General features: G+C 39.0%; 1 protein-coding gene across 2 annotated transcripts in view; it reads left to right on the plus strand.

Moving 5' to 3' along the window:
- LOC126338753 (probable cleavage and polyadenylation specificity factor subunit 2) overlaps positions 1-18,350 on the plus strand; it is a 153,550-nt gene that overhangs the window by 54,680 nt on the left and 80,520 nt on the right. For both annotated transcript variants that reach the window (XM_050001580.1, XM_050001581.1), the window contains exons 7-8: positions 8,722-8,844; positions 13,084-13,184. In XM_050001580.1, the coding sequence (XP_049857537.1) occupies positions 8,722-8,844; positions 13,084-13,184 (224 nt within the window). The remainder of the gene's footprint in view (positions 1-8,721; positions 8,845-13,083; positions 13,185-18,350) is intronic.

Here is an 18,350-nt window from a genome sequence, read left to right on the forward strand (position 1 = left end):
GATTACTTTTAGGCAAAACTGTCTATACATCTCTGATCACTATATTGTTTTAACTATGGTCAGAGTAAGAGATAACTTCCGAGTTTCGTTTAACTTTTTATTTATGTAGTTCCAACATTTTGTTGGGGAAGGACCAGAAACTTAGATTTGATAATTCTTTGTTCAAGTTCATGTCAAAGTTGCATGTGATTTATGCTGGTGACTTGTTTCAAACTCAGCTGTTCATTTGCAAACCAGACCTACAGAATATTGATGCGTTGAAAAACATTCAATGAAAATAACATTAACATAATATAATGTGCACCGTTTGTAATATTGCAGTTGGCTATTTTTTAATTTTTTATTAAACATACCTGCACTAAAAGTGCTTATCAAAGCAAAATTACACTGACATACTTGGGTAATGTTCTACCCTTGACACATAGTCATACAGCAGATATGGAATGATTTTATTACATGCATGATACAGTCAGTAGATGAAATTACACTGAATGCCTGTACAACAAACAAGTTTACAAGTTAATGATAGTGTTGAAATTGTAGCAATTCTAGATTTACTTCTGGACGAGGTTGAGCAGATACTACAACATGCACAAAATATTGGATCACATTACTGAAACTTGAACAAGATAGAGTACCCGGTGTGGAAATAATCCAGGTTCACAGAAATGCCAGTAGGTCAGTGTTATTGTTGCTGACAGTAAAACTTATCAGTGGTTCAATTGAAAATGATAGTCATAACTCAGTGTACTAATTACCAATAACTTTGATAGACAGTCTGACTTCTAATAAAACTTGCGCTGCTGAATCTGAAATAGGAAGATGCTGTCATTGTTAGCAATAATTAATGAGTCGGCAGAGTATTGCTGCACTCTGGCATAAGCAAGCATTCAGCAGCAGTGGCGTATGGAATCTCTTGAGCATGTGTTTACTCTGATATCTCCCATTTGTTGCTGTGTCAGGCAGTGACTGTCCTCACTTGTGGTTTTGTCATGAGGTATAAATTTTGCCATGGGTCCACGTTCTTCAGATGATGCCACACTGATACATGGCAGATGATTTTAATATCACAACACATGAATATTGAATTGTAAGGTCTCTTAAAGCTGAGTGGTCAGCAAGTGGGCTTAATAATATGTTGTTGCAACTTGTAGAGCGGCAGATTCTCCGCAGAATCGTCAAGGAAAGAAATATACAGAAAACACTAACAAGAAGAAGGGACAGATGATAGGATATGTGTTTTGAGTACATAAGCTGCAATTGCTACTCTGAGATGAAAAGGTTGACACAGGAGAAGAATTTGTGGCAGGCCACATCAAACTAGTCAGACGACTAATGACCAAAAAATAAATAAGTTAATTTCCATAGTTCACAGTGTTGTATAATATTCTCAACAATCATATCTGCTATGGTGGCAGATGATTTGAATTTTTTGTATTCATAATAAAATTTGAAATCCAGTTTCACTTTTTCATTAAGTTGTATACTTATCATATAGTAGTCTAACAGTGGGTAAATTTCATGAGTTATTATTTTATGGTTCATTTGTTGTACTGAAACTGTCACAGATGATGTTATTCACAAAACTATAGTGAGGATATTCTATTTAAGCTTATTAAATATACATCTTCAGTGTTTAATTTTCTTTGACCCAAAGCAGTTATTTTTTGGCGAGCCATTTAGGCCAGATTGAAATTGAAGTAACTATTGTTGATTTTCCAAGTGCCCAGTCATACTATCCATCCTTGTAAACGATGGTGGCTGCAGGCTTGTTATCTAATACTTACAGTGCTTTTATCACTGCAGTTGATAGCACATTTAAAGAAATATCTGCCTACCATATTGTTGCCCCAAAGAAGAAAGAGGACAGTGGTCTGTGGTTTTTGAAATAATAAAGCATATCATCTAAAAGCTATTCAACACCACTTCATTGTCACTCCAAAAAATGCTGACCTCTCAATAAATAGGTTTTTCCCCCCCTAGATAAATCAAGTGCCTCTGTTTCCTTCTGTTTGGTGGCTCACAGTGGAGAGTGTCTAAAAACATTCTGGCACATTAAAACGAAAATTATGTTAAATTTTCCAGAAGTTAATAGATATTTCCACCTTCTAATTGATCATGATACTTTGAAATAGTTCTTTGTCACCAGAATCATTTATTTTGAAGCTCATTTTCACATGTAAACATTTCATAGAAAATAAATGTTATTTTCATTTTCCTGCCATCTGCAAAACATATGTTTGGGTTGAAAAGGCAAGAATAACATTTTGTGTTCTGCAGAACACAGAGTTGTAGAAACCAATTTATACTTAGCATTGAAGTCTTTTGCAAAGGAGTCCTTAAATAAAAGTTGTCATTTAACTTGCCACATCAGAATCGAATAAAATCCGAAGCTTTTAATGATGGCCCCATCATTGTCATAAGGAGCGAATTCTGATTGCTTTGAAAAACAAGGTTCTCACTTTTGCGTGGAGAAGAGAACATCTGATTGACAAGCTCACATTATGTTGTTGGCATGGAAATACTGATTTTGAAGTGATACCCTCAGATTATATTTGTGTTATGCAGCATCACTTGCAATGCCACCACCCATGCCACAGATAAACTAGGTAAAGTATTCATTTTTTATCTTCTTTATCAAGCACACATTTACATAAATTGCTAATTGTGTAACTGGTGTTTTTTAAAGATTTCACACACCCAATTTTAGCAGTTTCCATAATCAAGAGCCCCAGTAGTTTTAAGCATGAGCCACTATCTTCATCTGTTCAAACATAATCTTGTGTTAATTCATTACACTATGCTCTCTCACCACAGATTTTTTTCTAAGTTTGTGTATATGAGGTGGCATGGATATTCAGTGTAACAATTAACAGTAGTCTGTGCAGACCACCCCAAGTAACTGCTACCACCCTCACATGGGATATTATAAATCTCAGGGACATGTCACGATTATATGTCACTTGGAATATCAAGTTTGCAGTTGTGATTTTCTGATGTAAGTTGTTGTAATGATTAGCAGTATTGTGTGAGCCAAGATGGAGGCAACCTAATAGTGAGGTGCCATTATGCTGATATGTATGTGTAAATCACTAATGTCCAACCTTCCCTCCAGTGATCATGGTTTTGTGAACTAAAACCTCTAGAAGAATACAGTTGTGTTGGTACAGCTAGCAGTTTACAATGCATTATTTCAACTACTTGACAGATGTAGGGTTTTACTTCAAGAAAATTGCAAAATACCATGGTCCATGAGAGCATACATGTACGACATTTTGCTAATTTCATTGCACTTACTACAGTAAAACTCCATTCTAACAAATCTCTGGGCACAGTACTAATTTTTCCTTAAATAAATATTTTCATTCAATAAGGATTTAGCTCCAGTATGTTAATGAAGTCCGCAGCACGCAGTCTCACGGTAACATTCTTGCTTCTCGAGTGCAGGGACTCGGGTTGATTCCCGGTGCGGTCAGGGATTTTCACCTGCCTTGAGATGTCTGGGTGTTGTTGTGTGCCTTCATCATCGTCATTCATCCCCATTACAGTCGGAGGAAGGCAACGCAAACCACCTCCATTAGGACCTTGCCTAGTATGGCGGTGTGTATCTCCTGCATCGTCCCCCTATGCTCTGTCAAGAAGCATGGGACTTCATCATCATGTTAATGAAATGACCCACAAACGCACATCGCTTGAACCTAGATAATCCTGAAATACACTCCTGGAAATGGAAAAAAGAACACATTGACACCGGTGTGTCAGACCCACCATACTTGCTCCGGACACTGCGAGAGGGCTGTACAAGCAATGATCACACGCACGGCACAGCGGACACACCAGGAACCGCGGTGTTGGACGTCGAATGGCGCTAGCTGCGCGGCATTTGTGCACCGCCGCCGTCAGTGTCAGCCAGTTTGCCGTGGCATACGGAGCTCCATCGCAGTCTTTAACACTGGTAGCATGCCGCGACAGCGTGGACGTGAATCGTATGTGCAGTTGACGGACTTTGAGCGAGGGCGTATAGTGGGCATGCGGGAGGCCGGGTGGACGTACCGCCGAATTGCTCAACACGTGGGGCGTGAGGTCTCCACAGTACATCGATGTTGTCGGCAGTGGTCGGCGGAAGGTGCACGTGCCCGTCGACCTGGGACAGGACCGCAGCGACGCACGGATGCACGCCAAGACCGTAGGATCCTACGCAGTGCCGTAGGGGACCGCACCGCCACTTTCCAGCAAATTAGGGACACTGTTGCTCCTGGGGTATCGGCGAGGACCATTCGCAACCGTCTCCATGAAGCTGGGCTACGGTCCCGCACACCGTTAGGCCGTCTTCTGCTCACGCCCCAACATCGTGCAGCCCGTCTCCAGTGGTGTCGCGACAGGCGTGAATGGAGGGACGAATGGAGACGTGTCGTCTTCAGCGATGAGAGTCGCTTCTGCCTTGGTGCCAATGATGGTCGTATGCGTGTTTGGCGCCGTGCAGGTGAGCGCCACAATCAGGACTGCATACGACCGAGGCACACAGTGCCAACACCCGGCATCATGGTGTGGGGAGCGATCTCCTACACTGGGTGTACACCTCTGGTGATCGTCGAGGGGACACTGAATAGTGCATGGTACATCCAAACCGTCATCGAACCCATCGTTCTACCATTCCTAGACCGGCAAGGGAACTTGCTGTTCCAACAGGACAATGCACGTCCGCACGTATCCCGTGCCACCTAATGTGCTCTAGAAGGTGTAAGTCAACTACCCTGGCCAGCAAGATCTCCGGATCTGTCCCCCATTGAGCATGTTTGGGACTGGATGAAGCGTCGTCTCATGCGGTCTGCACGTCCAGCACGAACGCTGGTCCAACTGAGGCGCCAGGTGGAAATGGCATGGCAAGCCGTTCCACAGGACTACATCCAGCATCTCTACGATTGTCTCCATGGGAGAATAGCAGCCTGCATTGCTGCGAAAGGTGGATATACACTGTACTAGTGCCGACATTGTGCATGCTCTGTTGCCTGTGTCTATGTGCCTGTGGTTCTGTCAGTGTGATCATGTGATGTATCTGACCCCAGGAATGTGTCAATAAAGTTTCCCCTTCCTGGGACAATGAATTCACGGTGTTCTTATTTCAATTTCCAGGAGTGTATATATTAATGCCACACATTAATTCAGTAAGCATTTATTTTAAGATCAAAATTAAAATCATCAATTGGTGTCTCAATTTAAAGGCAACATACAGAAGAAAGAAGAAATTGTTTACATTCAAATGGTATTTCATTCCACTAGTGACATAGATAAGTACAATTATTCAAAAAGGAACAACCCATAAACATTATCCTTTATTTCATGAGAAAAGTAATTGAGATATGTAGTTTGCTTTTTCCTGGTCAGCATAACATGCTGATCAAGAACTGTTGCTCTGGCTGGTCGATATTGGTGAGAACCAACTCATCTGCACGGGGTGAGGAAAAATAGTTTAACAGCTGCAACAAATCATTGTGCAGATGAATCACCCTCCTCCTCCTCCTCCTCCTCCTCCTCATCATCATCATCATCATCATCATCATCATCATAAACCTTTGTCTAGCTGTGCTTGATTCTTTACAAAAGCATCACACAGTCACTTACAGCTACCTAGTGTGCAGAAGTCTGAATATCGTTATAACAACAGTCTTGAAATCTCAAACTTGCTGCAATATGTGATATTTGTAATAGCATGAAGGGTAATAATAATAATTATTATTTTAATTTTCATCTTCTTCTTTACTACTTCTTCTACAGCAGCTAATACTGACCCACAGCCAATAAGGTTCAACACATCCTGCAACGAACATTTGCATAGGTTTCTAAATATTCGTTATCGTTATGCCCTTTCTGTAAAAAAAGGAAACTGGCCTCAGCACAAGAGCCATTCTGTATTCAGCTTTCACAGGGTGAATTATGTCCAAGTCTCAAGGCTGCAGGAGACTTATCTGAAAAAGAAACGATGAAACATTCTTGTTAGCTTTGGTTATGTGAGGCATCTGTTAGTATTGAGAATAATCTTTCTTTCTGCTGCACCCATCTCGGCTAATGATGTTGCAGGTACACAGTAATGTTTTTATGTTTTTAAACCCAAATTAGTTTAAAATTTTCCACTAATTAATGGCAGCAACTTACCACTGCCGTCACACTTAACACACAGCAGGGCAGTCATTCTTTCTGTGCTTTCATTTGCCCCCATGACATTTTCCCCACTGAACTGAATAGCCCTATGTTTTTGAGAAAATTAAATTATGTTAGCTCCCAGTTCCATCAACATTGATGTTTTACATTACGCGACATGGCAAAATATTTTATCTTCCAATGTTCAGTACTGTCTCCACTTAAATTTTGGTAAGAGAGAGTGAGACGTTATCCTGCCAGTCATTTGATGTGCTAAAATATACAGTCCGAGCTTTGAGGCGATTTTTTGAATCTTCTTTCATAATAAATTTTCATCCTGGGAGTGTTTGCGCTTCACAAGTCATAAAGCCATTTTATTAGTAAGATAATTGTTTCTAAATCCTTAAGGGGGCTACACACCTTCAGTCTAGCTTCATAGCTTATCACATATGATGTCGTGTGTGATCGCTAATCTAAAAAATACTGCATATTTCAGACAGGCTGTCTGTCTGTGCAAGAAACTTGTCTTAAGCAATGATGCACAGTGAAATTCCCTCTTCAAAGTCTTGTCATTGCATGTCACCTGAACCTGTTGCTGTCATTACTTCCATGAAGAAGGAAAAAGATGTGATTTTGCATTTACTGAAAGATTTGGGAATTGCCCTAAACATTGTGATATACATGTTTCATATTCTAACTGTGTGAAAGAAAGCTATTATCTATTATTTTCAATACAAATACTAAAACTTTCTGGAACGTGGTGTGACTCGAGATGATGTAAAAAATGTAAAGAACTTTCAATCTGCTTTTCTGAAAGAATTAAAGAACCAATATATCTGCAACCACACAACAAAAATTGCAGCTCCTTTGCTGTTCCTCATAATCACTTTATTGACATGAACTTTCCACGGAATGGCGGAATTGAGAGAAATGGCAGAAAATGGGATGTAAACTACACAACTTGAATTCAGCTAACGGTACAGATTTTGATTTTATTGGATAACTGTGCAGTTACAAGGAAGTTGTGTGGACACCTCTAAATGATGAAGCATAAATGTCATTCATTTTTAATGTAAAAGGGTCATGAGCTTCAGCTTTCAGGAATGCCTGGTTATCTTTAAGTATATATCACACATACATTTGTTTTCTATGTCAAAGAGTTTAATATTCCAGTTGTCTTCATCATCAAGAGTAATTTTTAGGCTTCTGCTGAATCTTAAGCTTTCTTATTTTGATAGCTATAAATACGCAAATCTTGCAGTGTACAATTCAGTACTCTTTGCATGCTAAGACCTAATAGCAATGTTTTCTGTAATGCCAGATGACATGACATATATGTGGAAAATGGCTGTCATTCAAAATTATCAACCAAAGATTATGGCAAACATATTTGCAATAACAATCAATTTTAAATTATTGATGTTTTCTCTAGCAGCAGTCTGAAGCAACTTTTTCATAAATGTTAAGAGTTGTCACATAAATAAGTTTCAGTTTGCAAGCTTTAATATTTATTCCTTAAATGAGGGCTTTCTTTTAAGCCAGGTCCACTATAGTTAAATTTCAGTGACATTGAACTTGGGGCAATTTCACAGGAATTGACAGAAAAGCTTGAATTCCTTAAAATAGAATTCATTAATACAGGGTTTTACTTTAGCATATACAAAGACTTGCGACTTTCTTCAACATTTCCGTTATTCTACATCCTTCATTTGTTGCTCTTTCCGTTTGATCACCACTAATTTGTTTCTATTTTTGGCTTTTTTGGCAAAAATATTTTTACATGTTTTGTGGAGTATCTTTAAATAGAAGTATTTATGACAATTTCAATAAAATGTTTTCTTCATGGACTGGACACTTTAGTTTGTATATTATTCTCATATAGAAGATATGGTCAGTTATTTTGATTCCAAAAATAGGTAAGTAGTATCATATTTTATATCATAATCAAGCTAGAATGAGTAGCTTGTAGTTTGTTTGCAAAGAATACGTCTCAGCAACTCTCTGATAAGTGTTACCTAGATATCACATGTGTTGTAGCACTTATGGTCATTACAGTGTATTAACCCAACTATTGAAACAAATGGACCAAACAATATTTTTCTCATTCCGTAACTGTGACATTAATTCGGTGTCATATTTTAATGATTTTGAGAAGATAGGGAATTGTTCGTTTATGTCCATGTTTCATGTAATAATAAAGATTTTGAGCCAATTTACTTTATAGATCTCCACTGTGGAGATTGCGCTTTTTGTTTGACGTATTGGTGTCTAAACTACTGCACAAAGATTGTGTTGCCACACGGGGTAGCTGCGCGGTCAGAGGCGTCTTACCACGGTCTGCACAGTGCCCCCCGTCGAAGGTTTAAGTCCTCCCTCTGGCGCGCGTGTGTATGTGTTTTGTCCTTAGTGTAAGCTAGTTAAAGTTGTATTAAGTAGTGTGTAATTTTAGGGACTGATGACCTCAGCAATTTGGTCCCATAAGATCTTACCACAAATTTCCAAAAAAATTTCAAAGATTGTGTTACTGCTCATTTTCAGTGGTATTTTTTAAATTACTTGTAATCTTATGTTGTTGGCTTTCAGATTGAGTGGATGAGTGACAAATTAATGCGAACCTTTGAAGGAGCAAGGAATAATCCTTTTCAGTTTAAGCATCTACAGTTATGTCACAGCATAGCTGAACTCAGCCGAGTACCAAGTCCAAAGGTACGGAAGTATCAGTTAACTTCATATAACAAACTTTCCTCTGTTACCATATTTGACCGAGTAATTCTCATTGTGTAATTTATTTTGTTAAACATTTGTTTTATTTTCTTGATCAAAACCTCATAAAACATTTAAATATACAGTAAAACCCCCTTTGTACAATTTAGTGGACTCACTTAAAGACGTGTAAAAGGCAGGAAAGTAAAAAAAATATGGGAAACAAGCGAAAACAAATAAATTACTCTTGCTGACAATCTCTTTATATTGTTCAAAATATGAAATTAAGCCAGTTTAAATTTTATGTATTTAAAAAAAAACTGAAATAATAACTGTTTTTGTTTCTTTCTCACAGCAATTAGCTCTACTCGTTCCTGAAACCCCGTTACAAAGATATTCTAATGTGATACTCATTATTGATAATCATTATTAAAGTATGGTCAATAAAATTTGTGACACAATATTGGTTAAAATATTTAAGTTGGCAGGCTTCGTAAACAGAGAACGATAGGCACGAGTCTGTAGTTTGTTGCGAACAAGGAGGTCACTTGACTCAGGGGCGGCCGGGGTGAGAAAGAGGGCAGAAACTGTTGTCATGTTATGGAGCAACTTGAGGAGGAATGTTCATGTCTGACATCAGGTCCTACCAACCCAAGACAGTGTGCCTAGTACTGATTAACATATATCATGCAGAGATAACAACAATTCCTGAAAGGCCATTACAGAAACACCTGTCTTCAAAAGCTGTGTTTATTTGTACAAATGACTGGAATTCCATTAAAGCTGTTGCAAAGCAACACAATGAGTGGAGGAGAGGTTGCTACTAGAGTCACTGTCAGATTGTGATTATCATTAAGGCAGTGACTCATCATAATTTCTTACCCTTCCAAACACCGCAAATCTATAATACAGACAGCCGTGGCCCAATGCGCTGACAAAGTCTTGCTTACTGCTCTAACACTGCATCACATGATCAATAACTTTGTGTGTAGTCTGCATTTTCTGCTTTGTTCCAGTGCTGACTTTGAGCAGGAGTATGATGCACCTTTTGCAGAAATATATATGAAAATCAGTCTTCAAGGTCTTGGTGATGTCAAAGAAAACCTAAAACGAGGAAAATGTTGAAACACAGAATTGTTAACGATGAGAAAGCATTGTATTGAGAGAATAGGACTTCTGGTGGGATCGACAAAAAGCAACGTTAAAAGTGGGAAAACGTTAAATGCGGGAATGTAAGAACAGGGTTTTACTGTATGTGACAAGGCATCCTCTGATAAAAAGACTTTTGTTGACATTTGCTTCAACTATGCTACAATAACATTGTATATCATGTAGAATCAGCTGTGTATTTTTGTTTAATACATGGATATGTATGCTATGTAGCTTTAATTCTGTATACATTCTTGTATCATAAATATTAGTAGAAATAGTCTTTTAAATATTGCTTAATTAATTATGCCTATTTGTAGGTGCATCTGTGATGTGTTTATAAATTAAGAACAGGTCACATAATGTGGAAAGAGATTATCAGTGGCAGAAACCTTTTAATGTAACAGAAAAATGTGAATGAGTTGTGCATACAACGTATTTACCTTAATATGTAATATGACCCTCTCCTTTTTAAGAGTATCCATGAGAAAATTTTTTAACATATTCTGCCTAATCAAAACTTCAAACTGTTTTGCTGACATAAAGTATCTGCCAAAAAGTTAATGTTATGCCAATTCCTAACTTATGCCATTTATTGATGTCTTCATTTTAACAATGCTAGAAGAAATAAAACAAACAAAAAGAAATGGTTTACATTAATTTTCAGACTGTTTACTTTTCCATCTCTTTTGCTTACAAACCCTATAGTGTCACTATTTTTAATCATGATCATTATAATAGCACAGCTGTGAATTTTGTATCTTCATTGTCACAAATATTTGGCTGTTTCTTCCGACTATGTTGCTATGTATGAAGTTTTCGTTATGGTGGAACCTGAGAAATAGGAGGAAATACATAATTTTGTGTTTTAGGTTAATAGAAATTATACAGGCCACACCATTGATCCCCATAGTGTGTTGATATCAAGATTGACACTGACAATGATAGCTGAAAAAACATGGAAAGCACATGTTGTGACTGCAAGTAATGTGGCCTAAAATTTGTACGAATGAACAGGAACCTTTTGAGTCCCACCAACATGAAAAAATAAGTAATTTTAAAATTTTTCACATAATTATCCTTTCTATCATAGTAAGCAATGAGTGCAAAAAGAATTTGCAAAAAGTAAATAATCAGCTGTTGTAAGGATTTGGTTCACTTTGGAACCACTGGGACATACAGTTTTCAACCACCCATCATTTCATCTGTTATATTTGAAGGCAAATTCATATTTTTCCAAGACAGAATCCCACATACCAACTTCCATGAACTTGTAATGCCTAAAAGAAATTGTAGTCTTATATAACAAGCAAAAATGGGCCTTAAACTTAATAAAATTTTGTGTCATGTGATCCAGTGGTTTCATTGCAATAATACTCATAAAAGTAGTAGTGCAAACTCAAATTTATGTTAAAATAACTTGGATATACTTACTTATAAGAAAAACACATGTCAGAATCTTCTACAATCATGTAGCACAATCTACACGCAGACTGTTGCTTTGAATGCTATAAGTGACTTCTGCAATGACTACTTTTGCAGAATTACCTCAGTGCACCACTTTGTCTCTGTTTTGCAGTAGCATTGGTGGTTTCATGTGAAAAAGGCATAGATACTTAAATATGGTGCTTTCAGGCAGAAACCATAGAGCTCAAAGGGCTAAACTGCAAGACACATACAAATAGCCAACATCCAGAAAGCGAAGTAACAGTTGTATTCGAGAGTCAGCGAATGAGGCTTCAATAATAAGCAAACTCCCAACCACCTATCAGGTTGGGTGTTTATTTCCTGTCAAAGTCCAACAGGCACCCCCCACCCCCACCCTCCCCTCGTGATTTACTGTAGAGGGCCAACAGTCACCACCTCCCCCACCTATGTGACACACTTATTACTCTTGAAGTGAAAGTACGTGCTACACAGGTAATATGTTTGCCACTCTTGGAGTTGGTCTCCATATAATTTAAGTGGCAGGATATTATACATAACAAATCAGAAAATAATTTAAGTTTTGAATTACCTTCATCCTCTCCCTTGTCTTCCTTCCTCCATTCTCTCTCTATCTATCTATCTATCTATCTATCTATCTCTATCTATATATATATCCCATTCCCTATCACTGATCCCTGTCTCCTTCCCGCCCCACTTCCTTCCTCTCTTATTCAGTCCCTCCCTGAGCTCTTTTCTGAAATGGAGGTAGTAATAGCAAGAATTCTGATGGCTTTGGTTGGAGACAAAATGCAATACAAGAGGGCTCAAAAATAAAATGTTCCGTATGGAAATCAAATGGAGAAGAAACTTGATTGTTTCTAAAATGTAGAGGACAGGCATGCCAAGTAAACAGGATTTTATATGATGCGAGATAAAGTAATGGCAAACATTAGGTGAGTGAAAACTAAAACTAGTAAGCTATTTCTGTTTTTTTATCTACATCATATGTCAGTAAACTATTCATCATTTATCTACCAATTAATAGTTACTTTTCTCATTTTGCTCTGAGAAACTATAAGGGTTGATCAAAAACTTTCCATCAAAGTCCTTACAGTCCAGAATTGATATGCCAATCAGGCAAAATCACTGTAAACATATAGATATGTATCACTGTCTGCTCTTCGGCAGCCAAGAAGAGAGTGACAGCACAGTGGTCCTGTTTTAACGCATTTGGAAACAATACTGCCATATTTCGTGCTGTTGCGCGCACGCTCGTGCCAGCACGCGCGCACGCGCGCGCCCACACACACACACACACACACACACACACACACACACACACACACTGGAAAGACACAGATGCCACATTAATTCTTTTCGTATATGTTAGTGCTTGTATACCTCTGTCAGAATCACAATGCATTGCACGTGTGGTTCAGCGGTGTCGTAAGATGGGAATTTTTTTGATCATCCACTTTTATATTTTTCTGTTAGTTGCATGGGAAGACTGTGTGGGAAGACTATCATTGTATGATGATACAAAGAAAACTATATAAAATCTGTCAAATCAGATGCATGTCTCATTATTATGGAATTATAGACTTTGTGGAATCTACCAAAATGCTAGACATTGTCTTAAATATATGATGGTTTTGTTATTTGCAGGTTGTTCTGGCCAGCTCTCCTGACATGGAATGTGGTTTCTCACGCGAACTTTTCTTGCAGTGGTGTTCTAATCCTCTTAACAGCATCATTTTGACCAATAGGTAAAATACCGTGCCTATTTTTAGAAATTTTTGTTAATTACATAGAAGTAGTGTTGGCCATAAGCAGATGAATAACTAAAGGAAAATGTTGAGCAACCAGGAAGTCGTAGCTTACCTTTTTCCATTGTATTGCATAATTTTTAACTGCTTGAACTGTCTGTGTGGTTTTCTGTGGTTTTACAAATTGGCTTCAGGAAGATTATGAATTACCACTAAAATTGCAGCAAAAACTAAATTCTAATTAGCATATACAGAACAAATCATTACATTCATTTTTCTGTGGAGTATGTACTGGTAAAATTATCTTCAATTATTTAATTTATGACTAATAAATAGTGCTTTTTTCTAAGCCTGTGCAATATACAGAGTGGCTTCTGGGGAATAAGAGGGGGCTTCAATATCAACAAGAATTTCTTTGCAGCAGGTGGACAGCAGTAGTGACAGGTTTACCTAGTTGATGATAACTCCACTCTTATTGAAGCGACAGTAGAACATTGAGGTATCATTGAGCTCTTTTCTTGTTAGGAAATCTGCTACAGATACCCTGTTGTCCTTCAGCATTTATTGGGGAAGGTTGAGGCTACTTCATAACCATGACTGCAGTTGGCAAAACTTTGTTTTCTCTCAGTAAGAAAGTGATAGTCAGTTGTGAATTTGTTTTTCGTGGCACCTCAGTTGTCAAGCATTACTGCCTTCAGATACGGAAATTAACAGTGAGAGACTGAAGGAAAAAATCCTACTTTGTAGTGCTCAAAGGATTAGCTCTTTCAGCACGATAATTCTGTCACATGGTATTGTTAGCCAGTTTTTACCAAAAAACAAAATAATGGTTTTGCACCAACACTACATACAGTTTCTCCCCTCCCCTCTCAGTGCACGCCCCCTCCACTGCCCTCACTCTGTGTGTCTTGTTGCTGTTCCCTAGAATTAAAAAGGACCTAAGACAAGGAGGAGATGAAACGAAATTCACCGGATACAAATTACACAGTCAAAAGACATGATTTTTAAAAATAGAAATTCACATCAATAGGGGGTAACATTGTGACAAGTATGGACACTTATTAAATTTTCAGTCAATACAGAATGTGTATGTGACAGATAAAAATATAAAAATCTTAGGACTGTCTGTGTTTCAAGCTGTAGGCCTTTGGATCTTTAGTGTGCTCTTAAATCACTGTGCAGAACTCTGCACGGATTTTATTTATCTGTATTTGCATTTATCAATTCATTCCCATAAATCAGTTTGTTTTCTAAAGCATTGCTGGTCTCCCCTGTTAAAACAGGTCGAATGGGCTCTATAACAAACCATGGTATGTTGTGTGGGCAGTCAGAACACCAAGTTTAAACATCAGACATGAGATGTTCACAAAACTCTACACAAGTCAGTAGAAACATAAAGAGATAAGTTTATGTTAAAGTTAAGAATGTAATTAAAATATTGTTTACAGCAGGAAGGACACTCAGTATTTCCAAAATATGAGGATCACCTAGAAAGCAATGCACCACTTTTTTTCAACCAATAACAATGGTACTAAAGTGAAACTTAAGATATGTATTATTTGAAGTTTGTGGAGAGTATGTGCAAATTGTCTATTTCCTCTGGTAGATAACATGGTAGCAGCAGTGTTTCAAAATGGTGTCTGTAAATGATGTATGTTACAAACAGTGTGTCATCAGTGAATGTCTCACTGTGTAGCAAGAAACTGTTAGCATCACTCACAAACATTTGTGTGCAGTTTATGGAGCATCTGCAGTTGACAGTTAGTCACTGGGCAAGAGGATGAGGCAATTACAAGAAGTTGATTCGGTAGAGCTCCAAGATTAGCAGCTTTTGGTGAGGCCATCAACAACTGTTACACATGACAAGGTGCAGCTTGCTTATGTTCTCATTCACAAGAACTGATACATAATGACTCTGCAAAGAAAGCATGGATGCTGTCATCCATGCCCATGATTACTCAGAAGTGTGTGCATGGTGGATTGTGCACTGTCTTACTGTGGAACACAAACCTCTGAAATAAAACTTTTCTTTTAAGTTGCTGCAACATTTTGAAGCTGAAGGGGAAGCATCCTCTTCCCAGATTGTGGCAGCTGATGGAACATGGGTTCACCATTTTCAGCCTTAAACAAATTGACACTTGATAGAACAGTGTCATACTCGCTCTCCACAGAAGAAAAAATTCCAAGCAACTTCTTCCACATTAAAGTCATTATAACTGTGTTTTGGGACTCTGAGGGTCTTATACTCATTGATGTAATGCCAAGAGGTAACACCATTAATTCTGAAGCATGTGTGAACACATTAACTAAACTCAAGAAGTGCTCCCAGCTACTTCAGTGCCATAACAACCCATCTGATGGTTTGATTCAACATGTTAACACTTGGTCTCACATAAGTTTGAGGACTTTGGAACACATAATTAAAGAGGACTGGACAGTGTTATCTTTTCCACCCAGAAATACCTCCCACAGGCTTCCACTTATTTGGGCCGTTAAATGATGACATTTATGGAAGACATTTTGAGGAATATGAAGAGGGGATTCGCACAGTGGGTGGCTTCAAGACCAGAACAGGAAATGGTACCAATAGGGCATACAAACTGTCATGCCTCACTGGAGGAAGGCCATGGAATGGGAAGGAGAACACACACACCCAGGCCTTAGGGAGGACTCAAACCTCCGACGGGAGGGGCCTTGCAATCCGTGACGTGGTGCCTCAGACTGCACAACTTGTGTGTACATTTCATTGTGTTCAATAAATAATTATTGAAGAGACAAAATGTGGTGCATTACTTTCTGAGCAATCCTTGTATTAATTTAGAACCTTTGGTCACTCCATTGGAGGGTGAGAGATCTGGTGTAGATTTATCAATGTTGTTGGTCTGACCATAACCCTGGGAGGATCAAATCCAACCACAGTCACACTGGAACAAGTTGATTTATTTCTCATGCATGGCAAGAAACGGTGCCCACTTACAGCTGAGGAGGAGGTGTCGAGCCAACGGTCCTTGGCGGCAGTCCATTGTAATATTCTCACATGCAACTCTTACAGCTCAGCACATCCGAGGAGCTGAGCACTCTTTTCAGATGATAATTCCCGGCCAGCAACCTGTGCTGTAGCAATTGCTGGCAATGCAGGGTGTCACTGCTATGCTGCAAGTAGATTGTGCCTGTGACCTGTCACAGCAATGGCAGAGACAAAAAAAATGGTATCCATAGAACAAACCTTAAACCTCGACAATTGGCTTGTGGCACCTAACAATGGTTGACACTAAGTGGGTCAGTGGATAAATGAATCCTACTTCAATCTTCAGCCCATCAGAGCTGATGCTGGATCATACTGTGGGTGATCCTGTGGGATGATGGATTTTGATGATTGCACTAGCAGACAGGTGGTAAAGTTATGATGCTTCCCCGTGGCACAGAGCGGTAACCTGCTTCACAGTGGATGCTGACTCTAGGCTTCCTCACTGGTTGGAAGGCCAGTACTTACTCCAGGGTCAGATGTGTTGACATGCAGATGCCTTAGGCGTAATGCTACAGGTCGTACTGGATTTCGGTAACACTGCTGGTTTTTGTACAGGTGGTTGTAATGTTGTACTGAGACTGGCTTCATGGTGAAATGCTGTGACAGCTCCTTTTTGCAGTCTTTGTGGTTATGACAGACGTGACTTGTTGGTCCCAAATTCCATACTGCTGTTGGATCTCTAACTGTGTGGATAGTGACTCTCTATTTCACACTGTCTGCACTGGAACACTTTCACATTTTAGTGAGACGTGACTCCCGTTTTTACACTGAGCACAACTTCACATTATAGTCCATACAGGCAGTCAATTCTCCTAAGCTTTGATGAATTGGATATTATATGTACACTGGTTAAACTATTAAACTTTTACAGAGTCTCCATTGGTTTTGTTAACCTACCACCCCAAGGCCATTGCAGTAGTTACCATAGCTTTGCTCAACATTTATGGGAACTCTGCTCATACTTTATTGGGTACAGCAGCAGCTAAAACCCAAAACAGTGCAACTAATGCCTTCTGTTCACTTAATACAGAAGAGCTTTATTTGTGCTGCTGCTGGCTGTCAGCTTGTACATATTGATATTCAGCCTTCTAATCCTGTCTACAAAATTATTGATCATTTCCTCTTGCTTTTGCACAATGCTATTTAATTTGTACACCCACTAGGGATTGTAGTCAGGATTGGAAAGTGGTGTGGGCTTGTAATTAATGTATTATATTCATCTTTGAGAAAGGGAAACCATATTGGTTTATTGTTCATTGATCATTGGGATCTGCGAGCTGCCTTAATTTGAGTATTAACTGTGTTTTTCTTACTTGTCACTTCTTCTTCCGTGTGTTTTTGCTTTTGGGAGGTTTTGATTGTCGAGTGCTATTGATAGTGTTCCATAGATTTCGTGTTTTGAATACAGTCAGAGAGAGTCCCTTTGGTCGGCCGTAGTGCCAGTGGTGTCGGTGTCGCCCTAACCGCCATCTGCTTCACGTCTGCTGTGCAGCGAGCTACCTTAATTTAAGTATTAACTGTATTTTTCTTGTCACTTCTTATTCCGTGTGTTTTTGCTTTTAGGAAGCTTTAATTGTCTAGTGCTAGTAATAGTTTTCCATAGATTTCGTGTTTGTTTTGAATACAGTCAGAGAGTCCCTTTAGTCAGCCATAGTGCCAGTAGTGCTAGTGTTTGTTTTCAATACAGTCCAGAGACAGGTAGTGCTATTTTCATTGTTTTCTACAAGAAGTGGTTAGCAATCACAGTTTAGTCAATAATCAGCCGCCTTCTGTGAATTAGCCGTCTAGTTAAAAGTTGATTAAGTCTCTTCACTAAATTGATTCCTTAGGATGGATAGGATGTGTGACTGCTGTGTAAGGACGCAGGAGGAGCTGAGCATGTTGATGGCCACAGTCAGCCGTCTTCAGGCTGCTGCCTCGGAGTGTAGTGGCAGTAGAGAGTCTAGTGCATTGCAAGGTACACCCCAGGTGTCACATGCTTCACCCACTGTCCCTGCTGTCGAGACATCTTCGCGGGTACCTGGCGCGGTTGGGCCACCCTCTCCCCAAGGGGAGTGGCGGGTTCAGCGGCGTTCGCGGCGCACGAGGCAGAGGGTAAATGTGGAGGCTGGCTGTGTGGCATCGCCCGCTCTGCCTGT

This window comes from Schistocerca gregaria, chromosome 1, assembly GCF_023897955.1.
Source record: "Schistocerca gregaria isolate iqSchGreg1 chromosome 1, iqSchGreg1.2, whole genome shotgun sequence".
Classification (NCBI taxonomy): domain Eukaryota; kingdom Metazoa; phylum Arthropoda; class Insecta; order Orthoptera; family Acrididae; genus Schistocerca; species Schistocerca gregaria.